General features: G+C 41.4%; 2 protein-coding genes across 5 annotated transcripts in view; both read right to left on the bottom strand.

The window, feature by feature from the left end:
* Window positions 1-13,897, bottom strand: part of LOC311047346 (uncharacterized protein) — a 31,608-nt gene extending 17,711 nt beyond the window's left edge. For 2 of the 4 annotated variants that reach the window (XM_084060032.1, XM_084060035.1), the window contains exons 1-7: window positions 13,869-13,897; window positions 13,452-13,508; window positions 9,111-9,160; window positions 6,937-7,100; window positions 5,944-6,112; window positions 2,557-2,715; window positions 365-504 (exon numbers count right to left, since the gene is read on the bottom strand). In XM_084060032.1, coding sequence (XP_083916158.1) covers window positions 365-504; window positions 2,557-2,715; window positions 5,944-6,112; window positions 6,937-7,094 — 626 coding nt within the window. In that variant the 5' untranslated portion in view covers window positions 7,095-7,100; window positions 9,111-9,160; window positions 13,452-13,508; window positions 13,869-13,897. The remainder of the gene's footprint in view (window positions 1-364; window positions 505-2,556; window positions 2,716-5,943; window positions 6,113-6,936; window positions 7,101-9,110; window positions 9,161-13,451; window positions 13,509-13,868) is intronic. The other 2 variants (XM_084060034.1, XM_084060033.1) reach the window with 2 other exon arrangements.
* A 2,618-nt stretch (window positions 13,898-16,515) lies between these two features.
* On the bottom strand, window positions 16,516-19,625 carry LOC311047835 (mixed lineage kinase domain-like protein; the record flags this gene model as incomplete). The annotated part of the gene is made up of 5 exons (XM_084060786.1): window positions 19,518-19,625; window positions 19,315-19,415; window positions 18,660-18,791; window positions 16,766-16,855; window positions 16,516-16,565 (listed from the first exon to the last, which is right to left on the bottom strand). Exons 2-5 carry the CDS (start codon window positions 19,376-19,378, stop codon window positions 16,516-16,518), a joined length of 336 nt encoding a protein of 111 aa, XP_083916912.1. The 5' UTR covers window positions 19,379-19,415; window positions 19,518-19,625.
* Between the last annotated feature and the right edge of the window lie 5,153 nt (window positions 19,626-24,778).

Below are 24,778 nucleotides of genomic sequence, written 5' to 3'. Positions count from 1 at the left end.
AACTTGTCTGTCTGCCGTCTACCCTGTGCTGTGTTAACATTATGGGTAACTCGTTAAAGTGGCAAATTAAATGTGAAACACATCAACTATTAAGAAAACAAGAAGATATTTTGACAAAGACACTCCATACATTTGGAAACATATTTTTATTTAAATCAATATCGTCTCCAGTTAATGCAGGATAATTTTAAAAGTAGGCTTATTCTCATATCCTCTCATAGGGAATGCATTGAGAGCTGCAGTTCGTCGTTCTAACGGACCTCGAGTAGCGGCGCTATCTCAAAAGTGGGCGTGAATTTGTAGGCCTTCCGTTTCCGCCCGTGTGTCTCTATCCCACAGGTTGTCTGTGTCTAATGATGAATACCTGTAGACATCAAAGGCGGGGGTGGCTTTGTATGACAAGGAGATTAAGGCCTCTGGAGGCATGTAGCTTGTCGTTCCCGCCCCCTTGATATGAGCAGACGTTGAATAGTTGACAAACTTGGAAAGGCCAAAGTCAGTGATCTGGATGAAAAGAGAGCAGAATGGAGAGAAAATAAAAGGGAACAGAGACGGAGGAAGAGAGACATGCAGAGAAGTGGAAGGAGGAATAGAGAGAGGGTTAGGAGAGAGAGAGCAAGAGTGAATGATGATATAGTACGCGTTAGTATGCATTACAAAAAGATAGGACCCGAAGGGTGGACATAATAACTGTGGTTGTTGTTGAACATAGATTGGATAGGCTTGAACTATCATTTTCTGAGTTATTCCATGTTACATAAAGTGAATTAATGAGTTTTTCACTTTTCACTTCAACCAACAATTCTGCTCCGTCTTAGGACTGTTTTGCTCATCAAACATAACAAATCTACAAGCTCACAACGCGTCCATCCGTGAGACATTGTCAATTTCTGAGATCACAAACCCCCTAGAGCAGAGCATCAGATACAGTTATTACATTCAACCTTCAATGCATAATTAAGCTACCACATATCATAGTATAATCCATAGAACCACAGTACAATCCACAGAATCATCCTATTAACAATATGAAATTAAATGCCACAGGGAGGAGGCCGGGGAGGTGGAGGAAATTTGACATTGACAGCTGTACGGACCGCCATAGTTGCACTGAGGGAATGAGGGTGTGTGTGAGATAGCTTGTAGGGAATGAGAATGAAGAGAGGTTGAACGTGGAGAGACAGACTGACTTGTGAGAGTATGTATTCATTAACTTGTTATACGTATGTTACATTGAAATGTGATGAGACTTGATCTGGTGGCGTCTCTCTAATAATAATAATAATAATAATAAACTTTATTTATATAGCACCTTTCATGACATAAATGCAGCTCAAAGTGCTTTACAGAAAACGAAAGGAAAAAAAAAAAATGAAAACAAAACACAGGGTAAAAGCAAAAAACATTAGAGCAATGGCAATAATAGAGCAAAAGGCAAAAAGGGCAATGGCAAGAAGTAATGCTTACAAATAAGAGGCAGCGGGTCAAGCAAAACAATTAAAACAATAGAGCAGTGGCAAAGTACAGTGGCAAGAGATAAAAGCTTAAAGATAAAAGGCAGTGGGTCAGGCAGCGATAAAAACAGAAACAACAGCACAGAGATTCAGAAGAAGCAGAATCAACTAAAAGCAAGAGTGAATAAATGAGTCTTGAGCTGTGCTTTAAAACTGTCTACAGAGGGTGCCTGTTTTAGGTGCAGAGGAAGCTTATTCCAGGCCGTCGGCCCGTAGAAGCAGAATGCTGCTTCGCCGTATTTTTTATATGACATTACAGGCACTTCAAGTAGGCCTGCACTAGAAGACCTGAGGGGACGGTTTGGGACGTGTTTGGGGAGGAGGTCATAGAGGTAGGAGGGTGCCAGACCGTTGAGAGCCTTATAAACAAGCAAAAGAATTTTAAAATCGATCCTAAAAACAACCGGGAGCCAATGTAGTGAAGCTAAAACTGGGGTAATGTGTTCCCTCATCTTAGTTTTAGTTAAAACTCTGGCTGCCGCATTTTGAACGAGTTGTAATCTGTCGGTTGTTTTCTTTGGCAGTCCAGAGAAAAGAGCATTGCAGTAAAACTAGAAGATTCTCATTCTACTACTCTACCAACACAATGTGGAATGCCCTGACACCATCCATTAAACAATGTGGATTACTGGCTTCTATCAAAACAGGCCTGAAAATCCATTCAGGAGAACATAAGGCGAGGTAAACACAATGTTCCCATAGAAAGGAGGTGTCATTCACTGCCGACATTTTTATCCTTTCTCCTTTGTAAATACAGTGTTTTGTATTTGTTGGTGACATGTATTATTGTGTTATTTTTATGCCATGTTTATGAATTGAATACATAGATCCACAATGGAAACAAGTCCCCAGGACTTTTTTGTGTTATCCTTTTAGCCTAAATGTCTGACTGTACTCATGCTGTTTACATTTCTGACTAATAAAGTATTCAATGAATCAAAAACAATAACTGAATGAATATGAGCTTGAACAATGCAGAGGATGGACATGCTTGATCCATCATCACTGATGTTAATCATCCAAACATTTGTCTGGGACTCACCTTGACATTTAGGTCTGTGTCCAGCAGGACATTGCCAGGCTTCAGGTCCTTGTGGATGATGGGATCAGGTTTGAGACTGTGAAGGTGCTTCATGCCCAGAGCCACTTGGTGAGCCAGTTGAAAGACCAGGGACCAGGGTAGAGGGTGGTTTAGTTTTGTCTGTTGATGGAGGGGTTAAAGCAGAAAAGTCTGACTCAGAATCAGAGTCACACATATGAATAAAGGCTCATTTAAATATAGAATTCTTAAAGGTTTTATGACATTCATTTTACATTTTTGTTTTGTTTTGTTTTGTTTTATGACCTCAATTACACCCCAAAAAAACTTTGAACATTCTGTGGATTGTCAGTGGTCTGGTGTTTTCTGAGTAATTAGGCAAAACAAAGTGCTGCGATTGGCCCCTGGACTTTGATGTCATAGTCCACTAATCCCGCCCCCTCTCCTCCCCTATCTTTCTCCTTTGGGGGGGGGGCGATGATTGACAGGCAAAATCCCTCAACAGCGACCAAACCCTGCCATGGCTCACTGGAACGGATTTTTCAGTTAAAACATTTTAATACACATATGAAGGACCATGATAAAGACTTTTAATGTTTTCTAAATCTGAATATCATGAAACCTTTAAGTTATATGTCCATTGTCTCCCTCTGACAGAAAGGTAATTCCAATGATGTTCAAACTATAAACATGACGGTGCATCTAGTGTATTTTTGATTGATCGATTGAGTACTTTATTTGTCAGAAATGTAAACAGACATTAAAGCTGAAGGGATGACAAAAAAAAAGATCCTGGGGACTTGTTTCCATTTCGGTCCTATGTATTCAATTAATCAACATAGCTCACATTTTCCAAAGATTGTCAAGCTTTTTTCAAAATAGCAGATCTACAAGCTCACAATGCATCACATTGTAGATCGCAGACCTGTGCGAACTTGGTGATGTAAAAAAAAAAAGATATCTGTAAATATCTGTTGTTTCCATTGTATTCAATTAAAAATAAAAACACAATAACACATCAACAAATACAAACACTATATGTACAAAGGAGAAAAAGGAAAAACGGCGGCAGTGAATGACACCTCCTTTTGATGGGAATTTACTTTTACTGTACCTCCCCTTGTGGTCTCCTGAAAGATGTTTTTATTTTGTTTTCAGGACAGTTTTGAAATAGTCAAGTTCAGATTGTGCTGAGTTCAGAACTGCCCAATACAAAGCCCGAAGCCCCCAGGGCAGCAAGGGCTTTTTGAAGCTAGAATTAACTAGTGGCCAAATCTGGTACTGCAAGAGTGGAGCATAAAGGATAGTGTGTGCATGCTTCTGTGGCCCAAAATCCTAGTGCTCCACCTCTATTGTCATAGAGTTTATGACCAAACCTGGAAATAGAGTGTACTTCTGAGGGAGTATACTGTATATAGATAGTATATAGCTGTATGGTCCGAATGTACAAAGTATCAAAATATACTTTAAGTACACTGTAAGACTACCCACATTTTCCAAAGATTGTCAAGCTTTTTTCAAAATAGCAGCTCTACAAGCTCACAACGCATCACATTGTAGATTGACTTTTTTCGAATAGTCGAAGTAGACAGAGGGGGGTATGTCATGTGATGTCAGTGGGACGTGGGGTGGCTGTGCAGTATCGGAAAGTAGACCCATGCAAACTTGGTGATGTAAAAAAATATCTGTAGTGTAAAAATGGTGGCCGCAGTGACTTTAAGAAAACATGGGTCATTCCGCCAGTGTCCTTCTCTCTCTCCACTAGCAAAACCCATTGGACATGCATTGGGTGCTTCAAGTTAAATATGAAAATAAAAAAATCGAAGTAAAAATCTCAAGCGTGCATGTCCACTGTAAGGTGGATTTTTTTAATTGAAAATCGAGTTTCTAGGTGAAAGTATGAAGGAGTTGTGATGTAAATCTTCAAATGACTTCCATTATCATTTTATTAACTTTTAAAGTTAAATATTTAAAAAAACACAAAACATTTGTGTCATGTACAAGCATGTGTGTCCTCAGTAAACTGACCGTGTTAAAGTTTAAATGAGGTTTCTAGGTGTAAGTGTGTAGGAGTAATTAGTTTTGCAGAGAATAAAGTGTGCGCACGCACAAATAATGAGGATAACTACCCCACAATAATAACATGCTGGAGTGACGAGGAACAGAAGCAGATGGAAATAAATGATCCGCTGTGGCGACCCCGATGGGAATTAGGAAGAGGAAGAGGAAGAAGAAGAAGAAGAAGAAGAAGAAGAAGACGACTACTGCATATTATATGTTTTATATACCAGTAATGGTATAGTTTATGTTCTCTATATATTTATATTTGATTTAGAATTTTAGATAAAGATGATATCAGGATGATGGATGAAGATGGATATCATGAAGATGATATCCATCCATACATCCATCTTTAACCGTTCAGATCCTGGGGGCAACAGTTTAAGAAGAGAGCTCCAGACTTCCCTTTCCCAGAAAACATTAGCCACTTCCTCCTGGGGGATCCCAAGGCGTTCCAAGGCCAGTGTGGAGTTCTAATCCCCCCATCTGGTCCTTGGTCTGCCAGGGGTCTCCTCCAAGTGGGAGAGAAGATGATGTGACAATTGTGCATCGTTTACTTTTAAGAATAAGGGAAGTTCTTTTTGTTTAATTATCAGATCAGTTCAAACATATATATATATACACAAATATAACCATAATCATAACCTTTTGAGATGAAAGACAAAAAAGAAAAACATTTTACTAGAAAAAGTGCTCCTCGGAGCACAGGTCTCCGCCAGGTCAGGTAGGTTATTTTGGCCTCCTGGTGGCGCTATAATAGGCCAAAGTGAAAAGGGTGCCATTTCTTCCTAGGCCGTGCACGGCAATCAGACGCTGTTCATGATTTGCGGCATTTTGTTCAAAACGGACCATCCTGCAAACTTTGGAAGCCAACCTTAGCCAATCAGGATGGAATATGGAAAATCAGATCGATCCGTGTTGATCACATGACTATAGAGATACTGTGTACCGATTTGCGTGATATTTGGATACAATCTGTAGGAGTACTGTCAAAAAATATGTTTTGCACAAATTGGCCTCCTGGTGGCGCTATAACAGGCCCATGTGAACAATTTGGGGCAGAGGTTCTGAATTGGCATCCAGAGAGTGTGTGTGCACAGTTTTGCTGTGATCTAGCCAACGGTGCGGGAGATTAGCTGTTCACAGACGGACACACACACACGTACACACACGGACACACGGACGGACGGACGGACAGGGGGTAAAACATAGTCTCTCGCCATGCCTTTCGGCCTGGCGGAGACAACAAGGACTCACTACGTTGGAAATTGTTCAACATCACTGGATCATCAAATAAATCAGTGAATCAATAAAGGGGAAAAAGATGACCTGCAAGGAGGCGAGGGATCCTCTCTCCATCAATTCCATGACCAGGCCGATCTGTATGTCAGAGACAGATGGTAGACGGCCCCTGAAGACCCCCAGGACCTGGATGACATGCGGGCTCGCTGCCCATCGCATCAGTTTAGACTCACGATCCAAGGTCTTATCTGAGGATCTGACAATGAGAGGGTTTCAATATATATAAGTATTTCATTACATTGTGTGTGTGTGTGTGTGTGTGTGTGTGTGTGTGTGTGTGTGTGTGTGTGTGTGTGTGTGTGTGTGTGTGTGTGTGTGTGTGTGTGTGTGTGTGTCCAAGAACAAATGCAGTGTAAGTACTTTGAAATACAGTTTGTATTGTGGGGCGTCGCTAGGCAACAGCCTGCCAGGTAAGCACCTCAGCAGGGAGAGTCAGTGGGACAGAGGTGGTGCACGGCCAGCCAGGCCCCGCCCCCAGCTGGGCTGCGTCATCGACGGGCGTTACCTGCCCATCTACCTGTGGAATCAGCCTGAAGTGAGCGCAGCTGTGGCACCCAGCTGGGGAGCGCACAAACAATGTAAGAGCACCGTCTCTGCCTCAGTATGGACTGACTCTCCACGCTGGCCAGACAGGTGCACAGGCGGTAAGCGACCCCCCACTTGTTATCCTCCTCCTCATTTACCTGGTGTTATATAGATCGGAGTCTAATGTCTGTATCTCTCTGTTATAGGCAACCTAGGACCTGATGTGATTACAGTCCGTCCGTGGACAGGAATCCCCCGCAGAGCGCGGGTGGAGGATTACGCACGGACTTTATTGACCCTGAGCCCTTTTAGGGTTAAAGTTTGCTTTATTGTTGATTTATGATTTGAAACGTAATACCAAGACGGCACCGGGGAAATACCCCGTGGACGTGCCGTATTCATTAATAAAACGCCCTGTGAGGCCTTCGCACATACTGTCTCCGAGTGTTGGTTTGGTTCAGTCTTCACAGTATCTTTTAAATCCTCATCACTTACCCGTCATCAGGACCTAATACTTTAATGGCCACATCCCGTCTCCATCCAAGATGTCTGACCCCATAGACTTGACCAAATCCACCACTACCGATCACCTTCCAGTCCTTCTTGTCCAGACTCTTCTCATCAATCACTGCTAGATCTGGGCAGCTGTCCATTGTTCACTAAAGAGAGGGGAGAGGATTACAAAGACAAAGGTCATTTACATACTACACAAAAATACCGGTGGAAGTCTAGGGATGTTGCAATAATAACATTACGGCCGATCTACACCAGAGACTTTTCGCACACACACATACACACGCGCGCATATACGCTAACACACACCTTTAGATCCAGTCCTATTTTAAAGCCTGCGTATGCGGTGTAGCCGGTATCATTGATATGAATTGGATCTAAACAAGCGCGTTGTACGCGCCACGCATACGCTCACTTTGAAAAGTCTGGTGTAGATCGGCCGTTATTGAAATACCACTATATTAATAAGCCAACCACAAGAGGTGGGAAGAAACTGCACTATCCGTTTTTATTTGCATTTAAAATATACAGCCTGCTGTATTCATTTTGTGCTGTTTTTTTTAGGTACCCCCCCTTTTCTTTTCTCCTGTCAAAACCAAAGGACCACAATGGAAATACGATTTTTTAATTATTATTTAGACTATTGTGCACCTGCCTTCATTTCTACATGACTGGCCATTTACAGTACATTTTGTGTCAACCTGGATGAACGGATAGTAAAGTTTGCGTTTCATGAAGAGAATGTCTCTACGAGACATCATGCATACGATAACAACACAAACACACATGTCAGGACAAGTCATTAATAGCAAGGTGCCTACGAACACCAACACACATAAGTCAGTTATAGCGAGGAGAGGAATGAACAGTGGTTGATATGAACTCAGATCCCTGTGGATTTGTAAGAGACTCACCCAGAGTCAGAGCCATTTGAACCACCACTTTCATCTGAGACCCCCTGGACCTGTGTCCCACTACCCTGTCCCTGGACCCCTGCCCCACTCCTGAAACTCCACTAACGATCCCCACAGTTTGTCCTGTCCCTGACTGTAACACACCCACTCTACACTACACTGGTGTGGTACTGAGGGGCAGGGTTGAGCTGTAGGGGGTACGGGGGGGTACGGCGTACCCTTAGTTCTGACACTGTGGGAGCTGGGGGCGCGCGTGCACGCACCGTCAGTGGCGGTCTTTAACGCCTTAAAGTTTAAAAACAATAGCCTCTCAAGGTTCGCGCCGTCAGTGGCGAGCCGTTCTCAAAAGCGTCTACCTGGCTGCTTTGCATAACATTAGGCTACTCGAGAAAAGACACGGACTTGAATTCAATGTGTTACATTCCTCTCACAATGACAGACAACATCTCTGCACTGCACGGTGTGGGATCGCTTAGCAGAGGACCCAGTTCTCTGAGACAAGACAAAGACAAGTTGTCTGATTATTTTAAGTAGGCCTACTTATGTGTGGGTGAGTCTATGTAAAGCAGTGGTTCTCAAACTTTTTCATGTCAAGGACCCCCAAATTGACACTTATTAGCTCGCGGACCCCCATTTGAAAAGATGTGCCAGGGACCCCCATAAGAGAAGATTTTTTACGACTATAGCAGTGATTCTCAACCATTTTAATTTCAAGGACCCCCACTTTGACATGCATTAGGCCTACAGACCCCCATTTAATGGCATTTCTATCACTTGGACCGCAATTTATATTGTAAAAGCTATGTCAATTTAACTCTGAGAGTGTACAAATGGAACCAAATGGACCCGTTAGGGTCCATTTGGTTCCATTTGTACACTCTCAGAGTTACAGACCCATAAGGGTCCATTTGGTGCCTAATCTATCATTTAGCTGGGGACCCCCTGGAACTCCCTCAAGGACCCCTGGGGGTCCCCGGACCCCACTTTGAGAACCAATGATGTAAAGGGCTTTTATATAAAGGGTTTAAAAGGAAAATAAAATAATTAATTTGAAACAAAAATAAAAACAACAAATTAACAATGCAACAATACAACAAAATAATAATACATATGATTACATTAATAATCACATGTTGAATACAGTATTTCAACTAGCACTGAGCTGAGTGGCTATGTGCGCGCACGTGCGCGCGCGTGACGTCATAAAATACAGTACCCTTAGTTCAAAAATCCACAGCTCACCACTGCTGAGGGGTTGGAGGGACACACTAGAAGCACCGGTCCAACAGCACCTGTGTGTCACAGACATGCAGACATCTGGGTATTTCACCTACATTTGAGACAGCTACCCCGTAAAAGGTTAAAGGCAGAACGGTGCATTACAGGCAGGGCCGGCGTGTCCTACAGGCGCCCTAGATGGAGGGGGGTTCCAAAATGGGTGGTTTTTGGGTGGTGTAGTATTGGAACTGGAACTGGGAGCCTGCTATGCAGCCTGGCTGCTGACTGAGCTGTGGAGGGGGGAGGGGCGGCTGTTAGACTCATAGACATATAAAGGTAGACGCCTCCTCCGGCTCTGAGGTGTCTGTATCTCGGGCTCCATTTTGGAGAAGGCAAGCTTCCTGTCTTGCTGACAGCTTCCTGTCTTTCCGGGACTTGGCAAAATCTAGTTGTACAAAAATAAAGATATTCTTATAAAACTAGATTCTGACAAGTCCCGGAAAAGACGCGCTGTGATTGGCCAGTAGTCAGGAAGCTTGCTAGCAACCCCTAGCCACTCCTTTAATCACTCCCCCATTATCACCTTTCAGTCAGCTGTCAACTCTATAGAAACTTGTGCAACACAATTAAACTGTTGGCCACTGTTACAGCACATCATTTTCATAAAATACTGCCATGCTTAGAAAACAGAATAGCCTAAAGACCAGTGTGGTCTAATTCATACCAAACTGAGGTTCCTTGAAATTCTAAAGTTTGAGTACCAGACCCCCATAACTCTGACAGTGTATAAATGGACCGTTACAGGTCCATTTGGTTCCATTTATACACTCTCATAAATAGAACCAAATGCACCGTTAGGAGTCAATAACAATTTGGTTCCATATATACACTCTCGGAGTTACACACCTTTTAAGGGTCCATTTCCCCTCAGTACTTTTGGCTGAGGGGGCGGAGCCAAAAGAACACCGTGCGTATGTCAATGATCACATGACCTCAATCAATTATCCTTTTCTAGGCAACATAGAAGTTTTTTTCTTATTTCCACACAACAGCTCTAAGGTGTATTAAAGACATAGTTTAATGTTGAAAATGAGTGGTCTTCCCCTTTAACATCTTTTCAATAACATGGCTGGTATCCTGTATTTCTAACCTTTTGATCATTATTTCTAAGCAATGGCCACACTTATAATGTCCTGTGCTTATACTGCGCTGTTTAGTTTTGTTCCAAAGATACTGAAAGTGACAACATTCATATGGAAGTGCTGGCTAATTCATGCAGCATGGTTGGGTGTCTTTACTTACCAATCCTTGTGGCTTTCAGCCCAAACGCTATAGCAACACGATGTGCAAACAAAGTTTAACTCGACTTGTTTAACACATCGCAACGATTCATGAAAGCGAAACCATACACTAGTCATAACACTAGCCACGCATCTCCAGGCGTGGTTGGTTCCACGCGGAGGAAAACATGTTTGTTCAAATCTTTAGGTTGTGTGCTCTTTTGCTGCTAGCCGCCATTACACAAATACTGTTATATCTGCTATTTTTTTAATAGCCAACACAGATTTATATAACCCTGTATAGCATTGTGCAGGGGCGGCCATAGCTGAGAGGGGTGGCCATAGCTGAGTGGTTAGTGAGCCCGCCTAGGGAGCCAGAGGCCCTGGTTGCCCGGGTGCAGTACGTTAGTCCGACAGCGCATTCTTCGGACAGCGCAGCGCTCCGACGTTTCAATACTAAACCCGAACCAAACCCGCACCCTAACCCTAACCGCACGCGGATGCCACATAGTCGGAGAAAAGGTCTGTCGGATTATCGCATGCCTCCCAGTTGCCCCAGGTTCAATTCCAGGCCAGGCCAGCATACTGTATGTGTCGACGAAATGAAATTTGTCCCTGAGCAAGACTCTTAACCCCTAATTGCTCACAGGTTCTCATTGGAAACAAGACCGCAAGGACTTTCATGAACGACCTGTTAAAAGGAATTATCCTTATCCTTATCCTCATGACACCATTGTCACACATAACTGTATTGTGCAGATTCCATTATGTGTTGTACTAACAAATATAAAGCATACATTACAAATATCTGCACTTCTCAATCTCAGCTAATACTGCGGTGAGGACAGTCAACAGAGGAAGAGGCGGTCACTCACTGGAGGCCACAGGTATAACTACTTGTGTTTTCTCATGCAATGCATTGTATCCACTACACTGCCAGACTTTAATTTACTGCTTGAATACAACAATACCATTATCAAATGCACGTTGTTGGATGTGTATGGAACTCATAACCTATTTACAATAACAACGGCCTTCCATAGGTCACTACTCCTTTTTATTCTAGTTATGCATTGTAGCCACTACACTTACATAATTGTCATTCAACATGTATTAGTCCAGGGGCCAACACTGATATTCAACACAAATTGGTACCACCTAAGGTGACCGTAAAGTTTTTGTATTTTTGTCTTCCTACATGTCTCTAGTTTATATTTTGGTATGATAACCCTTCCAATCTTGTAGCTTAATGGCAGTTATCACTACCTACCGGCTAATGTATCCGGTAGGAGACACAAAGTAGAATCTTTGTGTCTCCTACCCCGGGCATCAAATTATTGCGACAAAAAACAAATATATCCATGTATTCAAGGCTTCATGGGGTGTGCAATTGATAGAAAATAAATATTACTTTGGGTGAATTCCTCCTTTAAGTTTTTCAGGGGGACTCTCTACCCATTCAGCTATGACCACCCCAGACCGAAGGAGGGTCAACTTTTACAAGCTTATGGAAAGCAGTCTTTTTGCAAACACCAAAAATCTTAGAAGTTATCAATTGCACACCCCATGAAGCCTTGAATACATGGATATATTTTGTTTTTTGTCACAATAATTTGATGCCCGGGGTAGGAGACACAAAGATTCTACTTTGTGTCTCCTACCGGATACATTAGCCGGTAGGTATTTGCCATTAAGCTACAAGATTGGAAGGGTTATCATACCAAAATATAAACTAGAGACATGTAGGAAGACAAAAATACAAAAACTTTACGGTCACCTTAGGTGGTACCAAAATATGGCCTGGCCCCTGGACTATATACACAACATCATAATTGTCACAAACATTTTCATCTACAGCAGTGGTTCTCAAACTATTTTGTGTCAAGAGCCCCCAAATTTAAATGTATTTGGCTGCGGACCGCCATCTGAAAATATTTTGTGGCAGGGACCCCCAGAAGATAAGATTTGTGTTAAAAATGAGATTTGCAAAACATGTTCTAGAATCTAGATTGTTTTAAAAATGCTGATCTATAAGCTCATATTGACACACAATGAGCTTGTATATCTGCTATTTTTGAATAGCCGAAATATAAAATATGGTTTAAGTGGCTCAAATGATTGTGACGCTATACTAATCTTGCCGGGGACCCGATACCAGAGCCTTTCAAGAGGAGAGGACAGATGTACCAAATAACTCCCTCTGCAACATGACAACAAAGCGTGTCATTGCTACATGCACGCTCCTGAAGGGTGCTTTTTTCTAGTAGTGTAAAGAACAATGAAATGGTGAAACTTGTGGTTTAGAATGGCAGCTCCTAAACGTGCTTTCAAAGGACTCTGCTGTGCAGTACTTTAGACATTCACATTCAAGCACTTTCAAAGGACTCTGCTCTTGTGCACCAGTGACGACAAGCTCACAACACGTTGCACGCTACGTGTAGTGACTGTGAGCAACTTTTTGATGTTTATTCATTACATAAAACTATCAGCACAACAAATCTATGTTCTATGTTTCTTATCTTTTTCTTTCTTTTGTCCTTCTTCGGACTGTGCCCCGGGCTAGTGTAGTAACTGGCCCTACAAATACCCAACCTGAACCTTTGGAATCTAGACAAGACAAACTGGTCCTGTTGTCTCCCTGCTGTCAAACTATTTCAAAAATCACTTCTTATAAAGGAAGTGAAAGCTCATGGTGAAACAGTGCCATGTTGTTTCTGATGTATCACTAATAGTAAGGGCCATTTAACACAATCAACCTTTCAACTTTTCCAAACTTAGATTAAATCATGTCAAAGTGCTTCTCCAGTTAAAGCGAAAGTGAAAAAAGAAACGTTTATGTCTCTATAAAGCAGTTCATTTGAAAAGACTAATACAGTACTACACTTTTCATCTTTATGAATATGCTACAGCAGTAATACCTCTGGGTATCTTGTATTGTTGAACTGACTGAAAAATACTGTTAATGTAAAGAGAGTGTAAAAGGAAACTGACACTTATACAAAGCACTGTTAAATTAACAGTGAGAGTGAGGATTGAGTTGAGTTCATTTGTATTGATACAGACACAGTGCACATATCATACTTACTGCAGTCAGACTCAGTGCTGTAGCAGGCCTACAGTCTGCTCTGTACTGTAGAGAGAACTGTGGACAGAATAAACAGAAGTAGGAAAAGGAAATTACCATTACACGTAAACTTAGCAACTTCTTAAGGGGGGCGCAAGCTACCATTTTCGGTGATCACCCTCTCACGGCGGTGGTTTGAAAACTACAACATGAAGTCACTGAGCCGTGGTGATTAGCGACTCACCACTCACCTCAACACATCTCTGTTTTTTACTAACCGGAATCACCAGACTTTGAGCGCCTAGTATCCATCCAAACCACTGTTTCAGTGGTCACAAACGGTGAAAGGGTGACCACCTCATTTGGTAGCATGCAGGGGCCTTTAGCAACAAACTGATTTCAATAAAACACATTAAAGAACTTAAGGAGCTTATTTACCTGTAGTGAGTGTCGATGCAGGACACCTGTTCACAGCCAGGACACTGAAACTAAACTACAGCTTGTTTTTATGCAGACTCTGCTCCTCCCATTTTCTCTACTACCTGACAAGTGTGACATGCCAATGGCTCCATGTCTGACACACCCAAGCACAGAATGCTGACTTACTATGATTGGTTCAATTAAATAATGAATTAATAGAGAGGGACCAGAGAAGGTGTTAAACACTTAAACCCAATATATATTGACAGGGGTTCCCCAGGGCTCTGTACTTGGCTCCTTTTTACCCCTCCACACCAAATCTCTTCGCCGTAATTGGCTGATGTACAAGCCCATAATGTGTTATGAGCTTGGAGACCTGCTATGTTCGCTGAATGTTCGTTCCAGAATAGGAATAGGGTTCATGTGTTTAATCGGTTAATGCTGGGTAAACGCTCCAAAACACACTCGACCCCATTTACTTTGCGGAATGCTCGCCCCCTAGTGGTGCAACACTCGCCCCGAATGGGGGACCACTCGCCCTACTTGAAGCGTAACACTCGGCCTCAGCGAGACGGACAACTCGGCCCGCTTGGTGAGACTTCACGTAGTAAATTAGGAAGGAAAAAAACTGTCACACAGGATTCTTTGCATTCATCTAGGGCAGCGCTACTATACCCGTGGCCCGCGGGCCGCATGCGGCCCCAACGCAGCGTCTCTGCGGCCCCTCATGGTCAAAATGTTATTTTGTGTGTTTTTTTTAAGCACAGGATAAAAATATACATTTCCGTTCAAATATATGGGTTGCTACATTTTTTTTCAAAAACAAACAGACATACATACAGGTGCGTCAATTGTTACAGGTATAATGCATAGTTTTCTATGCATTTCGGGTTTTTCGGCCGAGCGGCTTCGCTGCGCGCCCAGGATAGGTGTCCCTTATTTCAATCTCTGGGAGTTGGCAACCCTAACCTTGCCATACCTTAGCTTTTGCTGAACTGATGCCACTGGACATACACACAAAATAAACAGGTACAGTGAAAAGAATATGTCAAAATGTACATTTTCTTATAACAATGTGTAGTGTGCGTTACAAAATCGAAAAATCCAAAATAGGACCGTCATTTTTATCTTGCGGCCCCTTGGACTTTTGGTATTTTGCTGAGTGGCCCCTGAGCCATCTTAAGTTGAGTAGCCCTGATCTAGGGTCAATAAGTGTACCAATTACAGGCCGACCTTTACTGAACCTAGATCATATAAACATTCTATGAAATTACCTGGACAATGGATATCCTAAACTAGACATGGCAGTTCTTAAACATATAAAGTTTGCATACTAACAGTATGTGTATTATCAGTGTTAATTCCCTATCACGGCAGGAACATCTGCAGAGTGCACAACGTATAACAGCTGATGCACACAGAGCACAATGGGTTAAAATATACAGTTCGGAATTTAATCCGACGTGAGTTAAGGTGACAGTGATCATCCTGTTCATTACAATTGAATAATGCAGAAATAATGTACAGGCACACGAGTGAGGCATATTATAATAATAGTCTTAATCAGGGGTCTTCAACAGGGTGTCCGGGACCCCTAGGGGGTCCTCAGAGTTACTACAGGGGGGCCACCAAATCTTTGTGTGATTTTTTACATTAACCACGTGAACCCTATAGCGTCCCTATTCTGAGGGGAATATTAGCTGAAAATAGTAAATCTGCAAGCTCACCAAGCGTTGTGAGCTTGTAGATCGGCTATTTTCGGCAAAGAGGTTCGTGTAGAAGGAGCAGACCAAGTACAGAGCCAAAGGTCAAGTTGAGGGTTTAAGTGGTTAAATGTCTGAAAATACAAACAAGCCAACATATACATACTAGAAAAGATAATGTGTAAAATAATCAAAACTATTCATTTTACACAACACTGATGAGTGCTAACAAGTCTATGAAGCCATCTATGAAAAAGTGTAATCTGCAACACAAGTCTATATACAATATGGGGGGTCCCTGCTTCATCTCTCTCAGCTAAGGGGTCCTCAGCCTGAGAAACATTTAAGACTCCTCTAAATCATCACATATTGCCCATAAGTGATGGACAGCTTCATTCCTCTCTTACAGCATGTATTAATGAACACCTTTCTTTTATCATACAGAGTATGTCACAATGTTCTTTAAAGAGCACCAAGACCAACTGTCTTCATTCTTTAAGAAATTTATGCTGGTCAATTTATATCAAAATTATGTTGAATTAACCATTCAAAATGTATTAGACAAATTAGAAAATGTAAAACAGTTTCTAAAGCCAACATGGTCATATGAAAGAATACATTAGCCCTAGGAGTCCTAAGTAAAGCCTCCTGGAGAAAAGCAATCAAACCAGAAATCAAACCTCAGGCTATGCACTGTGACAATCTACCATAGAACAGAGTAGGACAGAAAACTATGTGCAGAGAGGTATGAGGGATTGCACACCGCACAGTTAAAGCTCTCAGAAAAAATCACATTGATTACTTTACGGTTACATTAGATTAAAAAACAATGAAATAGTACATCCTACAGGCTAGTTGTTGAACAGTGACAAGACTTTGGAATCCTGAACTATAATACATGGTACAATATACATCCATGCATTAACACCATGGTATTCCTTCTTATGAGAAGAGCTGTTGGCTTACTCCTTCTCCAACTGCTCCACCAGCTTGCGTAGCTGGTCCACAAGCTCTGTGGAATAGGAAATAGCAACAATGACCAAAGAGGCAATGTGATTCAATGAAAGTAACCGTAATTTATTTTTGACACATACATTTCCATTATTATTAGTCACACCCGGGTTCAACCCTCCGTCTTTTCACATTTGTCTAATCCGTGTTCCCTGGGATAACACTCAACCTGAGTCCAAAACAAGCTATAAACACATTTACCTCCAGCTGTTGGCCTTTGGGAAGCGTCATACGCACGACAGGCATTGATCAGTCCTCCCAGCTGTTCAGGGCAGTCGTCAGGAAGTGGTTCTTACACTCGCTTGTCCTCACACACTCTATTATAGATCTCAATATCGGTGGTACAATCTGTTATGAAATGGTTGTGATAAATGAAGCAATTAGGTACAGGTAATTGTGTAATTATAAAATGTGCAAGAAAAGTACAGTCTGAATTAACCACTGTTTTCAGTACACACCGTCAAGGGGGTTCTTGTGGGTTGTGATTTTCCACAGGACCATACAGAGACTAAAAAAAACAATTAACCCCAGCGTTCCTATTCCGGGGTGAACATACAGCAAAAATAGCAGATATACAAGCGCAACGCATTACAATGTGACGCAGTGTGAGCTTGTAGAACGGCAACGGGGGACTACGGTGAACAAAGAACCTTAGAAATACACATTAGTGATGGGACGATATGAAAATTACACAAAAAATATTGCGATTAAAATTCCCCTTGTTAACCACTTGGACCCCCAGCATCGCTATTCTGGGGGTAACGTTGCCAAAAATAGCGTTGCAATGCAATGCGTTGTGAGCTTGTAGATCTGCTATTTTTGCCGAAGCGATTTGTGTAGAGTGAAATAAGAGCACACCAAAGACACCCTTTACAGGTCTGTTTTATCAAGTATAGAGGGTTTACAGGTCTGTTTTATCAAGTATAGAGGGTTTAAGTGGGACTGAATTTGCAGCTCAACAAAAGCCAATTCATCCTGGTGTATGACGGAGGACAATTTCACCATAAATTAAAATCTCTGCTCTTCTTTTTCTAGTCACGATAAATGATAACGATCATCGTCCCATCCCTAACACACATCCAATCTGACCAGAGCCTGTCTATCAAAGAGCACCGCACGACTGACCTAGTAAATCTCACATTATGTTGCAGTATGGATGATTGACACTCTCAAGCTGCTCCGGTGAGCGGTAGGGTCTTGTTTAACATTCCTTCTCATGCACCTCTTTGTTTGGGCCAGATGCAAACCAGCCAGCTAGTCACAAAATATAATACACACTAACTGATGTAGACAAGTCATTATTATTAACATTCCTCATACCTTGACTCTGAAATCTTGGTCTACCAGGAAGTTGTGGCTGTCGATACTCCCATGGATTAAAGTCTTCTTGTTAGATTTTTCTTCTGATTGATGTAAGCTAAGAGGAAACAATAGTTGTCGTTGTAGAACCCTTTAAGAGAGTTAAACATTGTGGCTTAACCCTGCCTGGACACTTAAAGGGATATTTCACTTTCAAAAAAACTTTTGGTTATTTTATTGTCTACTCAGGCTTTTGTGAGCGCCCCAGACAGTTTTTGACTCATCCTGCCCTCCTAATACGCGAGGGGGCCGTGTTTTTTCGATAACTTTTTTCATTTATTTTTTATATATTTTTTTGGAAAATGTAAAAAATTAAATACAATAAAAAAAATATATAAAATAAATGGAAAAAGTTATCGAAAAAACACGGCCCCTCGCGTATTAGGAGGGCAGGGTGAGTCACCAGAACCAAGGACGGGTGTTTTTGATGAATCTAACATGTCAAAAATTTTGAGTTTGAAGTTATAATGGGTTTCTATAGGAAGCGGGTGTGTCTGATAAAATGAATATCAAATATATAAATACTGAATCAAGCGACTTAAAAACGGTCTGGGGGGCTCACAAAAGCCTGAGTAGTTGCCCGTGACAAGCTCTTTCGAGCTTGTAGATCTGCTACTTTTGATGTTTTTGTGTGACGCTGTAGCGTGATCAAGTATGGCATTAATTTTCAAAAAAACACAAGAATATGGGTTCCTGACGGCAGCGTTATTGAAACTGATTAGTTTGTTTTTGTCACCAGTAGATGCTTGTGCAGCGTCCAGACACATGAGAGCCTTCCTGTCCCAAAGGTAGTTCACAGAGTCCAACACTTCTTTAAGTCTTCCCTCCTTACAGAACTCCATAACTACAAGGAAGTTTGGGCTGGGTCCTACAGGCAGGGAGAAGAACACCTCATACTGTATGACTTATATTGACCACCAAACCATAAGGGTTCTCAAACATTTCAGGCCGCAACCCCCCCCCCAATATAATCATATTTGAAGTGCCCCCCCCCCCCCCCCCCCCCACCCCAACATGTTTTTGGAATTGTAGGCATTACATTTAGTAAGACTCGGTTCCACAGATAAATTGTTGTGAGCTTGTAGATCGGCTATTTTCACAATGTTTGCCTCTTTTAAAAATCATTAAATGTAACTGTAGCAATACCCTGTATACACTTCTACTGTATGTTGGTTTGTTTACTGTTGAGTGAGAAAACAATGTTGCACATGAAGCCAATCATCTGGGGACCCCCCAAAATAATTTGGGGACCCCCATGGGGGTCCTGACCCCCAGTTTGGGAACCACTGATATTACGTATATATAAATGCATAAATATGAAAGCAGTGATGCTGTGGTTTCAGTAGTTAGTCTGGTGCTTCTCATCAAAAATGTAAATAAACATGACTCACCATTCTCATCCTGGATACAGATGCCAAACATTCTCAGTATGTTTAGTGATTCAAATTGATCCATGTTTTGAATTTACTTTTCAAATATCATCCTCACCTCACTTAGGGAGATCATACATATAAGAGATGATACATAAAGATTAACACCCAGGGATTCACATACATTATAACCATTGTTATCAGTTAGAACTTGTGCCACAAACCTTGGATAAATGTTCACTGTATTGGCGTATCTTTTGATGGCCACAGTCATGTCCTTGTATTGTCCCTTATGAACTTCTGAGATGAAGGGCTTTTTGGTAATATCATAGACCTCTCCTCCTGTTTGATTTCTCTGATGTCTTGAAGAACTGAAGGGCTTTTGTACTGTTGATGTAAAGAAAAAAGAAAACATCAATGGATTTGAAAAAGAAAATATCAGATAGCGGTCTGTGAAACTACAATCAATTACTGAATCACATTCAGCATTTTAGTTTTTTAATTCAAAAAGCCTATTTTCCTTTATAGCCTCACGTGTTATCATATTTCTCATGATTACATATTTTCTGTTTACCATAATGCATTCTTATCATACTACTCATTTCATGCTGCAGCATATTCACCATTCCCATAGTAATATATTCAGCATTACTTTTTATTACAGAAAAAGATTCCATTTTGTTACAGCCTCATGGTCAGCACTTGTTTGCTACAATGCTAGCTACATGGTAAGCAGGGAGTTTGTGTTCTAATCTTGACCCAGTTCAATACATCAATATTCATTTCAATTTCATTTTACAAACACAGAATTGGTTGGCTGAAACAAAACCCCTTCATCAATCTCAACAGTTTAAACCATTAAGACCTGGAACTGTGTCATTTTTTGATTTGAGCTAAAAAGCATTATTTTACACTTTGGCTATTCAAAAATCTTGAAAATGTGTGCAAATCTTCTGAATATATATATATTTTTTTTAAAGCGAACATTTTTAACTCAAATCTTTGCTTCTGGGGGGTCCCTGGAACAAAATATTTTGATGGGGGTCCGCGGCCAAATACATATAATTTTGGGGGTCCTTGACATGAAAAAGATTGAGCACCAATGATGTAGAAACATACGTTTTTCAGAATACTGTTGAGATTTAGGAGACATGTAGAATCGGCTTCAGGTCTCAACAGTTTAAAGCTCATCATCATCATTACTAAATAAACACACATTCCTGCCATATTCTCTTCCTGGTCTGAGGATCTGAAGAGCCACACGTGACCACAGTGCTCCTTATAAAGAGGGCTATGGTAATTGGGACATACCACTTGCCAGGGGAGTGTGCATTTTTCTGTGTAATATATGTTATGGATGAAAATAGTTGTGTTGCTAAAAGCATGAGTAAAACTTACAGTACCTTGTGGATTATAATGATTTCTGTAAGGTTTGGGAAATGTGTTCTTGAGTTTCACTAGTGATGAAGGTGAATGTATTTAGGGAACCTGTCCTTAAAGGGATAGTTCACCCCAAAATGACTTTTTTCCCCTATCGATTACACACCCCATAGAGACTTCATGGAGATTTTTTCGTTTTCGTCTCATTCCCAGGCCAATAATTTGATGACCGGAGGCTGAGACATTAGCATCTTTCCGCCGTTCATCAAATGATTGGCTCAGGAATGAGTCAAAAAACTAAAAGATCTATCCCTTTAAGACAGATAGTTGGTGCCACTAAGCAGAGGTCCAGGTTTGATTATTTGAGTCAGTCTGGTTTCAATGATGAGTGAGAGAACATGGGCACAATGCTGCTGGAGGGGCTCTGCCCTAAACAGGGCCGGGCTCATGCTTCCTTCAGTGCATGAGAGCCAACTGACCTTCTTGTCACCTGACAGGGGGGAGTTTCCCTGGTAGGACGTAGCGCGTGGAAGGAACACGTTATTCCAACCAGTTCCTTTCCCCTCCATCAGGCGCCCCGGCTGTCATGGGGGAGGCGGTATAGTGACCAGGATTACTGCAGGTTTTTGTGAGGGTATTAACTACCCTGGGATACACGGGGAGAACATGCAAACTCCGCACAGAGTAGGCCCTTTCGCCAACCCCACCTAGGGTATGGGCACTGATGTGTATGTTTATTTAAATCAGTCCTGATAATTGTGTAACTGTATTATGTATATCTTTTTTTTTTTTTTTTTTCTTGCGGGTTGGTTCAGGTTCCTCTCTCTCTTTTTTTTAAAATATTTTTATCCCACCATTTTGTAACCCTATTTTTTACACCCAGTGCCAATTGTCTATGTAATCCTGGGCACTACCTTCCCTCTGCCAACCTAGGGAGGCCAGGGCCGAGCTCATGCCTCCTTCAATGCATGAGAGCCAACTGACCTTCTTGTCACCTGACAGGGGAGAGTTTCCCCGGTAGGACGTAGCGCGTGGAAGGAACACGTTATTCCAACCAGTTCCCTTCCCCTCCATCAGGCGCCCTGGCTGGCCAGGGGGAGGCAGTATAGTGACCAGGATTACTGCATGTTTTTGTGAGGGTACCTACCCTAGGAGACACGGGGAGAACATGCAAACTCCACACAGAAAGGTTCCTCTCTGATTAACATATATATGTTTTCATTTGTTGTATCACTAGTGGCAAATGATGTTCAAGTTGGTCACACAGGGCTAATAACAGCCTGAGGTTGGTACTTGAATGCATGTTCCAGATGACAAAACAGAGGTTACTGTCATAGTAGTCTCTCGAGACAGACTGTAGGTTCACACAATCTTCTAATGTTTCCACCTATTGCATAATTTATGCTCCATCATGCAACGGTGCCGTGTGCCAAAAATAGCTGATCTACAAGCTCACAATAGGTTGCATCCGCTGTAACAGTACATGTTACATATGGCCTTTAATACCACCTTACCTTGCAAGTACATTTGCGAGAGCCATGGCATTTTATTTGTAGGTGTAATGGTTTTCTGCTGGTGTCACTCCAAATAGAGCCACAAGGGGGCATAATTGTATATTTAGTTTCAAATATTTCAGACATGATTTCAGATATTTGTCCAATACAGCTTAATGTTATATTATATTTATTTTACATTTTTAGTTAAGGTTATTTCTCACCATCCAGCTTGATCATTAGACAGACAGACTTTTTTCATCCCCCAACATAAATAACTGATTTGAAAATGTTAAACACAACAGTTGTTAAAGCCAACATGGGCCTATGACGGTATGTGTTTGCCCAAGGAGTCCTAAATAAAGTCATCTGGTTGCTCAAGGATCAGCGTTATGCACTGTATCAATCCACCATAGAACCGAGTTGTTGTGTGGAAATAAGAACCCCCCCCTTCTATGTTGCCTAGAACTGGATAATTGATTGAGGTCATGTGATCAGTGGGGGGGGGGGGGACTTTTTATTTATTTATTTACACACACAACAGCTCTAAGGTGTATTAAAGACATAATTCAATGTTGAAATTGAGTGGTATTCTCCTTTAAGTATACACAGTATAAAATAGTATGGCTAGTTGTTGAAGAGTGACGTATTTTAAATCCTGAACCGTATTACATGGTACAAAATACACCCATGCATAAACCCAGAGGTAATTCTAGTAGAGTAGAAAAGGTAACACACACCACCATGTAACAGACACTTTTCTCTTAGGCCACACCCACAAAGGGACCAGACAATCATAACTGAGTGTAGCCTCGTTCCTCGCCTTACTCATCTGCAAAGAGAAAAGCCTGGTCACGCCCTAAATAATGCATGTAAATAGTGTCTATAGGGGCGGGACTTCCGTCGTACGTATTTCCCCCAGAAACTATGTCTTTTGACCAATCAAAACGCTTGTTTAATTCACAGAGACTGTAAACAGATTTGTAAAGTGTTAACGTCATTTCCTTGGGCGGTAGCCTACGTCCGCCCCATTCCGGTATACTTCGGTTTAAACTTCAGACACTCAACCGGCTAGAACTTGCCCAGCGTGAACTGAGTGGGGAAGAGCAACCAAGGGGCCTTTTTAATCCCCCAAATCAGTGTCGGTTGACTACAGCAAGATAATCAATCAAATGACAACAAATAACATATACATATAATAACATACATTTCATTGTTATCGGGCAGAAACCTCTTATCTCCATATTTTAACTTTTTGTGTTTGTTTCGTAAATTAACGCCCTACTTGGTCATACTACAGCGTCACACAAAAGATAAAAAATAGCAGATCTGCAAGCTCGAAATGCAGCGTGAAGCGACACGCTTTGAGCTTGTAGATCTGTTATTTTTTCTTTTTGTAACAGTTTAGGACATATTAGGAGGTTTCCACCCGAGAGAGACGATTGAAAATAATGCAATACAGTTGAAGAATAATACAAGATTTCTAATGGACATAATAGCTCACAACGCAAGCTCACAACGCCTCGCAGCGCTATTTTTGGTAAAAGTTCTCCTCAGAGAAGGGATGCTAGGGTTCAAGTGGTTAAGGTAAAAAAAAAAATCATATCACATAAAGATTTGGCGGACCCCCTGTAGTAACTCTGAGGACCCCCTAGGGGTCCCGGACCCTGTGTTGAAGACCCCTGAATTAAAATATATATGCCACAAACCTTGGACTAGTGGAGGCTGGATAGTGTTTGAAGGCCACTGTAAATTTCTGGTATTCTCCTTTGTAGAGTTCTGACATGTCAGTTTTCATGACGGGCGCTTTGGAAATAAAGATCAGCTCCTCAGGTTTAATCTCTCGGATGTCTTTAATCTCTCGGCTGTCTTTAGCAGTGATACTGAGGTTGTATACTGTTGATGATGGAAAAACCATGAATGGGATAGAAAAATAAATCATCAGACAGCTGTCAGTGAAACATGATCCATTATTCGAAACTGGCCCCTGTAAAAGTCAAAATCTACCCCCCCCCCCCCCCCCCCCAACCTGACATGGAAATTCAAATCCTTGCTAATAATGTATGGACTCCAGTCTCATATTCTCAACGGAATTGAAACTCTCAAAAGATCAGAAAATCCCTTGACTCAGATGAAATATTGAATGGTAATAGAACGATGTATTTACTGTGTAACATTCACACAACAAACACGTACATCATACACCAGCAAATGTGGTGGAAAAAGTACTCAAATTCTTTACTTAAGTAAAAGTACGAATACTGCAAAATAAAAATACTCTGTTACAAGAAAAAGTCCAGAATGTAAAAGTACAAAAGTATTGGCATCAAAATGTACTTAAAGTACCAAAAGTAAAAGTACTAAATATTTGAAAATAGCCGATCTACAAGCTCACAACGCGTCGCGATGCGACGCGTTGTGAGCTTGTAGATCTGCTATTTTCAAATAGCCTATGTATAAAATAGGGTTAAAGTGGTTAATGTATGTTTTATTATATCATAATTTATATCTGAAAAGTAACTAGTAACTAAAGTTTTCAAATGAATGTAGTGGAGTAAAAGTATTGGAAATTGGAAATACTGAAGTAAAGTACAAATACCTCAAAATTGTAT

Source organism: Gymnoscopelus microlampas, assembly GCF_963454915.1.
Source record: "Gymnoscopelus microlampas genome assembly, chromosome: 6".
Lineage (NCBI taxonomy): Eukaryota > Metazoa > Chordata > Actinopteri > Myctophiformes > Myctophidae > Gymnoscopelus > Gymnoscopelus microlampas.
The sequence above is the reverse complement of the archived record's forward strand: the minus strand, read 5'-3'. Positions and strand labels throughout refer to the sequence as shown.